Consider the following 12,085-nt stretch of genomic DNA (forward strand, 5'->3'; position numbering starts at 1 on the left):
ATTCAGTTAACATACAGTTCTACAATTGGTTCCCATGACGTTATGACTCTTCTGAGGACAAAAAACGATGATTGGTTCGTCACCACTAACTACTGCATCAGAGTTCATGATCCACGGCGCCGAAATGAGTGGTGACACCGGATAAAGCGAGCGCACGTAACTGGTTACATCGTGTCCGCGTGGGTCTCGCGGCATTCATCACAATATCGAAGGTTACGAGCGCAAAACCGGACACCACCTTACCTGTCGCAGCACCGAGATAGTTTACACGAGATGTTCCACGACGCCAAAGTGTCAGTGACCCCAAACCATTCGACAACAATCGAAATAACGTGACTGACGGAGTTATCGAAATACGCCAAGGAGCCCGGTGGTTACAACGGCCGCGTCGGTAAGAAATTCAAAAAGGGATAGAGAGATCCGTAGTGTGTACGTGCTAGCTGGCCTTGCTTTGAGGAATCGCGGTTTGTGAACTCCCTGAGGTGCCAAATTACCGGGAAGGATAGATAGCGCCATTCGTTCTGAATACTCGAAACATGGCCAAAGGTGGGGAAAAATGGTCGAGAACAGGCGCATGCACGAAACGCAGTAAATGAAAAGCGCTGACTTTGCCCACTGCCACTGGAAAGAGGTCAGCATTTCCCTGCCCCTCGCTCGCCTCATACGCTCCCTCATTACGGGCACAGTGTAGCACCGCTGCTGCTGAGCATTCGGAACGATTACCACGATCATTTAAGGCGCGAGCATATACTTCCCTAGAATCAACTGGTCGACGAGTATAGTTCATAGCGAACAGGCGCACACAGGACGAAGAAACGTCACGGGCAAAGCGCTACTGCAACTTCAAGAAAACCCAACGTTGCAACAGCGCCCCCATGTTCGTCTGCGTTTCTTTCTTCTATCTGTGTGCGTCTCGCGCGCCTTCTTATTAACCGAGAAAGTGTTACATATCAAATAAAGCAAAGCGTATAAAATGTTTTTTTTTTGTAGTTTAAGTGAAATGAAAGAAATGTACCATTGGTCTAAACGAGAACAATGTATTAATTCCGTTTGTAGTGGTAAAGATTCCTTGACATATGCGGACAGGAAGGAGTTTCTCGCCACTAATTGCGAGCACGTTCCCAATAAAAATCTTCATTTAAAAACGTTTCATTGCCTTGTGGTTTATTTCGTCTTAATCAAAGAGACTACCCTTAATATCGGCTTTGTATGACATCCTGGTCTCCTAAACCTTAACATGCTCTCGGAACGATGTGTGATATCTGGCGAAACCATCTAAGTAATATCATATTTACTCCCATAAGACCCGACCTCGTGTTAAGCCCGAACCACAAATTTACGGCGCAGAAAATGCTGAAAGAAAAATTCGCAACTGCCACGACCCTGCTTCTCAATGGGCTACTAAAAGACTCTAGCTGATTCCTTTCAGCCGTGCATAATCATTATTGTCCGGCCTGCTCAGCTGCCTGCCGAATAACATGATTCCGGTCTTCGAGGCTCCATGTTCTTTTATTGCGTTTGAATGTGTATCGTATGTTTTCCCTAGCAATTCCTTATCCCATCAGTTACAGACAGGGGCAGTTGGGCGTCACCTGTCACAGGTATTCGGTAGGCACTTGACGTCGTCCACTGCGGTCTTCAAACTCATTTACGACTCGTTCAAACACATGGTCACACGCCATTTCATTCGCGGAACGAAGAGTAATGGCTTACTTTCTTGCACCGACAATATAAAACCCAGTCCCTTCTCAGCTAGATATCAGCGTGTTTTGGTTGTGTCCGCAAACGAAAATTAAGACTTCACTGCAAAACAGAGAGCCCCGAAACAGTTTTCATCCTGCTTGTAACTTGATCCGAAAGTTCGGCGTCTGGTGAATTGAAGTGACAATATATGCAATAATAATGTCATAGTGTACCGGTGGATTACCAACGTCCTCTGCTGTCGCACTCATTTTGAAAGCGGCATCCGGATGTGGCAGAGTTACACACAACAGCCCGAGTCGAGGCGGCCGTGCCGCATGTGGCGGTGCGAGTGCCAAATCCCTTCGATAGTGACAGCCCGTTGCAGTCGCCATCCAGCATGCCATCCAGCCAAGCCGTCGCCGACATTATTGGCGGCATGGTGCTACGGAATGCGCAGCCTGAAGACAGCGATGATGGTACGCGGAACATCATTTCTACTGACTACCATCGTTTCTGTACTTCTGCGGCCACCTTCGCGCCCATCACTGCATCGTAGTGAGTGCTCGATTGCTGCCCGTGCAATTGCGATCGATAAGCATATAGCTTGCTGGCCTCGCTTCTCGACGTTACCATCGTCAACCATTACTAAATTAACGACTCAACCACATATGTGCTCTGTTGGGAATCAATATTTGCACTTTTGTTGCTGCTGCAACTGCTGTGGACACTTCCGTTTCGTGGAGCACAGTCTGCACAATTAAGACATGAGCGGATTATGTAAAAAAGAATAGCCTGTTCCTGTGCCACTGTCCTCAACTTTCCAACTCTCCCACAGCAATATAGTACTCTGCTGCCAGGAATGCAGACAGATGCTCTCCTTTTTCATGGAGAACTAGTGCCACTATGTGATTATGCAAACACCGTATGCCTGCTCTGAATGCACATTATCAAGCTCCCATTGCAACACAGCTGCGTGTACTTATTGTATTCAAAAATGGCTGTAGAGTACATCATGCATTGTGCCATTAAGGCGGTGCAGTATAGACATGCACTAGCATAATTGCTGCATTCATTTGTTCTGAACATGAGTAAGGTGCCATGAAGTTTGCTTTTCTTATGCGTCATTTATTGCTTTGTTGTAAAACAGTGAAATTTTTATCAACGCTCTTTTCTGCATAACAAAATTTTAAAGTTAAGGAATAATACAAATAAGAATCACGTTTGATGCAAGTTTTGTGCTACGATGCTTCTATGTGGACGGAACAGCCGGAGCACGAGAGCCAGAGCGGTCCCGTGAGAGCACATGTTCGAGTATTGTTTGGGTGCAGTCTGATGCTGTGTTGTGGTGCGAGTGGGCGCATTCCCCGCGCGTTTCGCCTGAATCGTCATTGAACAACACGATGTTTACTCTCGTGCGCTATGTGGAGGATGATAACGACAAACATTATGCCATATCTGTTGCGGACATTGACAATTTCGAACCCAAAAACGACAACACCAAGACGTACGATGCTAACTGGCATGATGAAGACAAGGACAGCAGTGGCGTTTATGTTGACCAGATTCTGAAGCTTGCAGGTAAATATGCACGAATATATTTTAAACTTCACAAGTCGCACGCTATGAGAATTTTGAAACGGCTTGCTGCTGCTCTGAATATATAATTGATGACTCGGTCAGCAGCGTCGTACACGATGTGAGCTGAGCTAGTGCATGCTACAATTGGCAGCCACAAGTATCACTTAGCCCTTCAAGCAGTCATTTGAAATGTATAAAGGCGTCGCAGTGAAAATTTTCAATTTTTAACAAGTTTTTGCGCCACGGCGGAGGTATTCGCCAGCGTTTTCGCTGGCATGTGGAACAGGCATTAGTATTGCTATTGCTGCACGTCTAGAAAATCTTTGTCTGGCACCGCATAACTCATAATTAACTGCAGTGCCGTTTCTATTGAGCGCACGTACAGTAGTAGCAATCTCTGTAGATAGTGCACTCATTATAACTGATAATTAATTCTGAGGTTGGGCTAGTTGGCAGATTGTAAAAAATAGAAATGGGACAAGTACCGTATTTACTCGAATCTAGGCCGGCCACGATTCTAAGCCGAGACCCGAAAGTTGAAGGCCACAGAAAAAAAAAAACTTACCTCGATTGTAGGCCGGCCGAAAAAACAACACTGTTTATACCTCATTATCACAATTATTTTTATGACGCGACACGACTGTTCTTACGTAGCCGCGCACGTGAAAGTGCGTGGCGCGAAACGACTGCACCATGTGTCTGCGCATAGGCGACTTGGTGTAGAGAGAGGAACTCGAGTGAGACACATAGTCTCTTCGATTTGGCTGCACTAGCTGCACGAGTTCAGAGAGTGCAGCACTGTCGTACACGTTTTGCCAGTGCAGCGCGTGCCCTCTGCACTTTCCTCTTCTTTTTGTACAAGTGCAGGTCTAGTTCTCAACGAGTTCCCGACTGCGCTGCACTCACTTCGGAGCAAGTGCCAGCCAGTTCACGATGGCGGGTGTTTTTCGAAGTTCGCTGCAGACGACGGTCGAAATAGCTGTCGGCGACATTACGAAGACGGTGACGGCTGTCCGTAGCAGCGACGGCTCCTGCATTCCTGATGGGAATGGATACCTGTACGAGGGGGCAGGTGAGTGTTGTTCAATGGCTTACTGAAAAAACGTGGTAAGCACGTTTCACGTGGTGCGCGGTTTTGTTTGTCTGCTATGGCTTCAAGCAGTGAACAGCAAAATTTAAATTCTGGATTCTCTTTTACGTGTGCACGAATTGCGCGTACCTGCGCTCGTACTGACCGTCTGAGGAAGCATTTTGGTACTCGCAAGCAAAGTCGCACCACGCTAACGCCACAGACTGGTGCTGTCGAGGGAAATGCACCCTGTGCGATTTCTCGGTCACTTCGCTAAGTTTGCGTGTCTACAGCTCGTTCTCATTATCTTTTTTTTTTCTTTTCCAGACGGCGAACGCTACGTGCTTGTTTTCGAAGATGAGCACACACCTGCCAGCCAGCCACGTGCTTCCGACGAAAGCGGTATAGGTGCCTCTGCCTCAGCAGAAGCAGTTGCACCTATACCTGCTTCTGCGGAAGCAGATTTAGAACTTTGGAGCGGCGCAAAAACGCGGTTTTTAATCGACAAATATGTTCAATTTAAGGACCTGGTTGGCCAGAAAGGGGGATTCAGGTATGTGTCCATCCCCGATTCTACGCAGCATGCTTGCAAACGCAAAAAAAAAATGACAAAAATGCGAGAATTTGTACCGAGCGGTTATTGTATTTGAATGTATTGGCAATAATTGTAATACAAACCAAAGTGCATTTCATATTTCATCCCAGCATGCTTTTGGAAATGCGACCCCTGTTTTTGCCGTTGAGTTTGATAGTTGCTGCAGTACGTGTTTCAGTTCTGGCTTGATTTCTTTAGGACAAAAAAAATGTTCTGGAAAGGTTGGCGAACCTCCTCAACCATGAGTTTGGAGGCACTCTTTCGGCTGTCCAAGTGGAAAACAAGTGGAAGTCGTTGGAGCGCAGCTACAAGCGAGCAAGAACAAAAATAACACATCGGGGCACCACCGTGTGCCATGCAAGTACGAGGAGTGAGTACCCAGTCCATTAAATGTCTAGCTGACTTGCTGAATAGTTCTAATAGAACTTGCGCCATATACAGCCACCAGCACTCCTCGAGACTGGAGTCTCTGCAGGAAACTCAGAGTAAGTATACTAATTACATTATATGCATGTCTTTTTAGGTAGGCTTACAACTGGAATGGCAGATTAAATCTGGTACATCAGAAGGAACACACATGACAAGACTAAGCACTGACTGCAAGCTGAAATTACATTTACATTGTAAGCAATGCTTATTATTTTCCTAAGCAAAAGAAGCATGTCATATGTGTCCATTCTTGTGCAGCTGGTTTCCTAGTGATGTACTTGGTGCAAACCACAGAAAGTGATGTAATGTTTGTATTCTTGTGTGCAAAGTGTGGCTGCAGAGGACATGAACTCCTCCAGAGACATGGAGGAGGTGCCGGCCAGCATGCCCCGCAGGAAGAGGCAGAGGACATCTTCAAACAGTGTCCTTGCCGAAACGCTGCTGAAGTTGGATGCAGCGAGAGCGAAGCGCCACGAGGAGCGCATGGCCAAGTTTGACATGCTAATCGAAGCCATGCGATTAAACAAGCAGTAAACCCCCGCACTTTGGTGTTTCGTGACCTGTGTGCTACGTATCCTAAATGAAAAGGAAACGTTCAAAATATGTTTCCACATTTATTCACTTTAACTTGAACAGCACTAGAATTCATGCAAGCACTACACAGACAGCATGGCAGTAGCATGACACAATCTTCATGAAAACAAGGCTGCCTTAGCATTGCTGCTTTGCAATGTATTCCCTCAGAGCCTTACTGTAGCCTAACAAATTAGGGTCAATATGTCCTGTTGGCTCTCGGTTTCCTGCATCGTCGTAAGGTGGCAAAGTCTCCAACTCTTCCAAAAAATCCCTTTCTTCATTACAAAAATTGTGTAAAACGCAGGCAGCCATTACAAGGAAGCAGCACTGTACTAGAGTTTTGGCATCAACGAAGTACAACCTTCGAAAGCGCTGCTTCAACAGCCCAAAAGTGTTTTCAATGGTCACCCTTTGTTGGCTATGCCTTCCATTGAAGTTTCTTTTCCACGAAGGAAAACTGTTCTGGTTGTCTCTGAAGGGGGTCATGAGCCACGGCATTAGCGGGTAAGCGCAGTCCCCAAGAAGATACCCACCGTCGCACATTGCGGATGCGTTCTGAAAGAAAGAGCTTTCTCTCAGCACACGCGCATCGTGTGTTGATCCCGGAAAACCGACAAACACGTGCGTGAATCTGTTTTTATCGTCGCAGATCCCCTGCAGTATGATGGACGGAAACTTCTTCCGGTTGTAGTAAGAATGTGCAGATTGATCCGGCCTAAGGATCTCCACATGACATCCATCGATGCACCCTATAGTGTTCCGGGGCCCCCTGCCACCACTCTTCGCGAGGAATCCAGCTTTCACGCGGACAGTCTCCGCGCTGCCAGGCCAGCAGATTACTTCGTCCCTGAAGGCGTGTAAAAACTTGACGACTCGGTTGAAACAGACGTGCACCGACGACTCCGTCACGTCAAATTTATCGGCAATAGAGTACATTGAGCACTGGGAGCCTATGTAGACTAAAGCTATCAGGCATGTTTTTTCAGCCGAAATCTGCCGCCTTCCTTGTACAGCATCGGGGAAGAAGGCGGATGCCATGAAGCGAGCGCTCAGCTCATCGAAAGTCCTTCTAGACAGCCGGAAGAGTCTCTTGAACTCCACTTCAAAGTACGTGCCCACTACAGTTTCACAGTGGCCAGGGATACGATGGCGATCGTTTCTGACGACACCACATGCAACTTAAATGCACATCTCGTCGAATTCTTCGTCGCTGTCGGACTCTAACAGCTCCATAGCCGCTTGCAAGCAGGCAGCCATCTCGATCACGTTTATAGACACACGCATGAAAAGTCCGATGCACCACACAAGAAAAAGAAAAAAATCAGCACGAATCAATGGAGCACCTGGCACAAAGAATCCGCCTAGGGAGCCGGCGAGGCGACGCGCTGCAGACGACAAGGCCTGTGAACTTGCCTATTCGTTTTGACAGTGACACTGCGGCGCTAGTGTTGTGAACTGCTGGAACCGGTCTTGCGCGCTCGTTGCACAGTGGCGGAACTACTGCGGAACTAGTGCAGCCAGTGCAGCCAAATCGAAGAGACCTACAGCGGGAAGCATCGTGCCTGCATGCTCTGCCGAAGAGTGATTGATGGCCCCGAGAGGGACCGTTGAAAAAAAAAAGCTGCCAAAGGAGCTTTGAGAGAAGAGGAGGAGGAGAGGCGGCGTTGGGCAAGGAGACATATGCAACGCCAGCCCGGGATCAGCCCCCGCTCATTCGTCATCATCATTGCTGACTTCTTTATCGCTGGCCTCCTCGAACAGTGCACTATCTTCACTGCCATCAAGTGCATTAGAAATGCAGCACTTGCGGAATGAGCGTGCAACCAAGCTTTCTGGGATGTCATCCCAGGCTGCAGCTATCCAAGTGGCTACAACTCCCAGTGAGGCGCGCTTTATTCGGCCTGTTGGTGTAAGCTCGCGCCGCTCTTCACTAAGCCAGTCCGCGTAGTACTTGCGCAGCCGATCCTTGAAAGGCTTATTGAGGCACACATCAAGCGGCTGCAGCTGGCCTGTCATGCCGCCGGGTATGATGGCGACGTCGGTACCGGCTTCGGAAAGCGCAGCTTTTACGCCGTCAGTGAGGTGTCCACGGTAAGAGTCCAGGACGAGGAGGGAACGTTTGGCCAAGAGGGCCCCTGGACGCCGCTGCCAAACCATTCTGATCCACTGCTCAACCATATCGCTCGCCATCCATCCATTTTCGTTGGCGCGGACGATCACATTTCTTGGAAACACTTCCCGAGCTGGTAGAGTCTTCCTCTTAAAAATTATATACGCCGGCAGCTTGTGGCCATCCGCCGTGCAGGCCGGCATTACAGTCATGCGCTGCTTTTCGTATCCGGCCGAGCGCACTTTCACTTCCTTGCCACCTTTTTCATTCACGGTGCACGCCACTGGCATGTCAAACCATACCGGCGTCTGGTCAGCGTTTCCCATTTGTCCTACGGCGTAGCCGTGCTCCATCCTCTTCCTTATTACGAATCGCTGAAATGAGATCAGCTTCTCTTCGAAGTCGCCCGGCAGCTTTTGACAAATGGACGTGCGACGTCGGAGGCTGAAGCCAAAGCGCTTCATGAACTTCTGCAACCAGCCCCGGCTGGCTTTGAACAGTTCCCGGGGGACGCCTCGCTCTCTTGCTTTGGCTTGCAGCACTTCCGTGGTCACTGGAAGTGCCGCTGACCTCTGCGTCTCCACAAACTCGGCCAGAGCTACCTCCACTTCTGGATGGCGGCCTTTCTTGGGGCCCGTGAAAGCTGTTCTCATTGCCGCGCAAGCAAAAATTTCGTTACGCTGCCCCCTCCAACGGCGAACATTCTTCTCATCCACGCCGAAGTCCCGCCCGGCTTGAAGATTTGACGACTGCTCTGCAGCGACTATAACTTTCCGCTTGAAGGCGGCACTATAATGGCACCGCCTGTTTGGTGCCATGGTGTTGGTGATAAAAACTACGCACGAAAACTTCACTGCTGCGAATGTGCTCAAGCCACCGCACGAGAACAGAACAAGGCCAAAATGGCAGCCAGTGCTCATGTGTGCTTTGATCAGTATCGGCTACGGATAGCAACGGCTACAGTGCTGTCTTTCGTTGGCGTTTTGTGGGGGCGCCACCTGCGTGCTACATTTATTCGTATTTTACGAATACGAAACCTCGAAACGAAATCCTCGAATCTAAGCCGACATAAGAGTTCTACATCTCGTTTTTTTTTAAAAACTATCGGCCTAGATTTGAATAAATACAGTACGTAAACTTTCCTTTCTCATCAATCTTTTTATCACCCATCTTGCCCAGATCTCAGGTGTTTTAGTCATCACCCTGTGTATGTCATATCACTTCCTCGTCCTGCGCTGTTTTTAGCTACATATTTGCGATTAGTTCTTGGATTAACGTTTAATATGTGTGGATTAATGACTGGTTGCCAAAAATTCCTTTGAAACTCCGTCATGGCAGTCAACTATGTGTGTATGTAATTTGAACCCCGTGCTGTGAATTATGGATAGTAAGCTGAGCTTAACAGTGTCTGATTAGTTTGACAGCTGATGGTGCAGAATTTGCAAATGGTATGTAAACTTTTTCAGCCACAAAAAAAGAAATGGAACAAGAAATGAAGGTAAAAAGAGTTCATGTGCCCCAAATTTGCATGTTGGAAGTAAAAAACGTCACAGAAGGTGGCTGTGGTGTTCACAGGCATAGCTTTTTCCGTGATGGCAACTTGTTGAACTCATTTCTCTGCAGTTAACATTGCGTGCCCCCCTAGCAGAGCGTATATAAGCCGCTTACCTCAAATCCTTATCTTAAAGAGAGGTTGCTAAAAAGACCATCGTATATTTCAGCATGCATTGATCACCACCACAAAGCTTGGATCCCTCCTTGTCGCACGAGAAGTTTTCACGATTCATTCATACCCAGAACTTGTGTCAGCTGGAATCACCTTCCCCACGATATTGCTGAAATTACTGATACTGTTGCCTTTCATAACGCTGTTACTAATTTTATATAAGTCTGTCTATATCTGTTTTATTTTATTAGCTGCTGTTTCCTTTTGTGGTTTGTTTTGTGTAATGCTGCCTTTTGCTAGTGCTGTTATTGATATTAAACCAGTGTGTGCTGTAACTATATTCAAATTTTTTAGCTGCTGTTTTGTTTTTTGTACTTGTATGTTATTCCCACTCCCCTCTGAAACGCCTAACGGCCCTGAGGGTAAATAAATGAAATGAAATAAACACTCTTTGGTTTTGTTGGCCGTTACTGGAGGTTGGGCTCCCTGCCCAGTGTCTTCTCTTATTTTCGCGCCCTTTTCCTTCAGGCTGCGATACAACATAAATGGCGACGAGGTAAAACTGTGTACAGCACATGCCTGCCAGCATCGCCCCGAAGCTTAGTCAACCTCAAGGATGTGAGCTCGAACTGCGTCATCGCTCCAGCGTTTTTCGTCGCTCGCGACTTTGTGTCGGCAAGTTAGGCCTGCCAGTGTCGGCCTCCGTTTTTTTGACGCCTGCGTTTCGCTCTATGTCGGTAAGCCATGGCTGCCTCGCTCAATTCCAACCCGCCACTGCCTCCGTTTCTTGCTATGCCGGGTCCTGCATCAGTGCCATGGAAACAGTGGAAGCTTGCATTCCTGAGTTACTTAGAGGCAATCAGTGGTGAGGACCTCAAGCATCGATGTAGAAAAGCTATTCTACTGAATGCGCTAGGCTTGGAGGGGCAGTGAATAAATTAGTTTGGCGCCACTTACCGCGTTGGAGCTCATCAACGTGAATGTCAAAACCGAGCCCGACACCGATGTTTTCGACAAGGCACTTGCACTGCTTGACAAGCATTTCGCTACAAGCGTCAACGAACTAATGGAGCGACACCGCTTTCGGCAACGTTATCAACTGCCGGGTGAACCCTTCTAAGCGTATGCCGCTGCACTACGTGAGCTCGCCGCAAGCTGTGACTGCAGTGACCAAATCGAGAAGGCCGTACGAGATCAGCTACTTGAAGGGGCAACATCGCAACAAATACGTGAGTGCCTGCTTTTCGAGGGAACAAGCCTTACGCTGAGCCGAGCTGTGGACTTTGGCAAACATATCGGACAGACACGCCATGAACTAAAGGAGCTGTCAGCTGATTCGGCTGTGCAGAGAATAGTTGACAAGCCGGCATGTATGAGCGCCAGTGACTTTTCGGTGTGCTACCGTTGCGGGTCTACCAAGCGTACCTTCGAGGGAGTTCTTCCAACAGCCTGCCTTGGCTATGCACCAGTTCCTTGCCCGTGTTCGGGCAAAGCAGACTTCGATGAAGACATACTGACGATGGGAGAGCGGTGAAGGTTCCGAAGTTCCAGGTGGGAAGTTATGTGCGAGTCCGTAACTCAGCGCTAACAGGAAAGGCAGGGCTATCCTACTCCAAGCCCTTGCGAGTAAGAAAGCAGCTGGATCCGAGTTCTTTCCGACTGGAGGATGGCCGGACATCGAATGCATCCAAGCTGGTGCCTGTTCCAGAGGAGTGTCTGACCGAGAAGAACCAGCAGTCGTGCCAGCTGCCTACTGGGGAGAGCACAGACCCAGGTGCTGTGGAAAACTCAAAACTGCCGCTGCAAGCTGCAACACCGCCTTCGAGATCACCGCCTGATGCTTCAGGTTCTTTTCAACCTTCTGCAAACGACATTTCTTCAGTAGTGAGATCAAGAGAAGCGTCGACTTGGGACAGAAGGATGCCATCACGTTTCCAAGACTTCTACGTGCGACTTATCGTTTTTTCTTTTTTGTGAAGGGGATGACGTGGTGTTCTCAGGTATAGCTTTTTCTGTGTTGTGTGTTGGCGACCTGCTGTACTCATTTGTGTGCAAATAGCATTGTGTGGCCCTCTAGCGGAGGGTATATAAGCTGCTTGCCTCAAATAGACACTCCCTTTGGTTTTGTTCGCCGTTACTAGAGGTTGAGCTCCCTTCCCGGTGTCTTCTCTTATTTTCGCGCCCTTTTCCTCCGGGCCGCGATACAACAGTGGCATTCCTGCCGCTGCAAGAAAGAAAAGCTTGAAACAGGTATCATTTGTTTCTGTAAAGCACACCCTTTGTAAAATGCATGTGCTTTATTTGTCTAACAGATGATAACTTGTAGCAGGAAAAGGCAAAGCAGCACAACCCGAGCACCTCGAAGAAGCAGCAGTACAA

The 12,085-nt window shown here is 48.2% G+C and overlaps 2 protein-coding genes across 2 annotated transcripts in view; one reads left to right on the plus strand and one right to left on the minus strand.

Moving 5' to 3' along the window:
- LOC144121783 (uncharacterized) overlaps positions 1–12,085 on the minus strand; it is a 101,771-nt gene that overhangs the window by 30,605 nt on the left and 59,081 nt on the right. The window lies entirely within an intron of this gene.
- Positions 4,166–5,112, plus strand: LOC144121782 (uncharacterized). Its single transcript, XM_077655178.1, has 2 exons — positions 4,166–4,333; positions 4,658–5,112. The coding sequence occupies exons 1-2, from the start codon at positions 4,195–4,197 to the stop codon at positions 4,978–4,980; spliced, it is 462 nt and encodes a 153-aa protein (XP_077511304.1). The 5' UTR covers positions 4,166–4,194; the 3' UTR covers positions 4,981–5,112.

This window comes from Amblyomma americanum, chromosome 2, assembly GCF_052857255.1.
Source record: "Amblyomma americanum isolate KBUSLIRL-KWMA chromosome 2, ASM5285725v1, whole genome shotgun sequence".
Taxonomy (NCBI): Eukaryota; Metazoa; Arthropoda; class Arachnida; order Ixodida; family Ixodidae; genus Amblyomma; species Amblyomma americanum.

Excerpts from the sequence above, each read along its gene's own strand:
- LOC144121782 (XM_077655178.1), top strand. The coding sequence starts at position 4,195 with ATGGCGGGTGTTTTTCGAAGTTCGCTGCAGACGACGGTCGAAATAGCT. Across the intron at positions 4,334-4,657 it reads ATACCTGTACGAGGGGGCAG|ACGGCGAACGCTACGTGCTT; the intron begins GTGAGTGTTGTT and ends TTTCTTTTCCAG.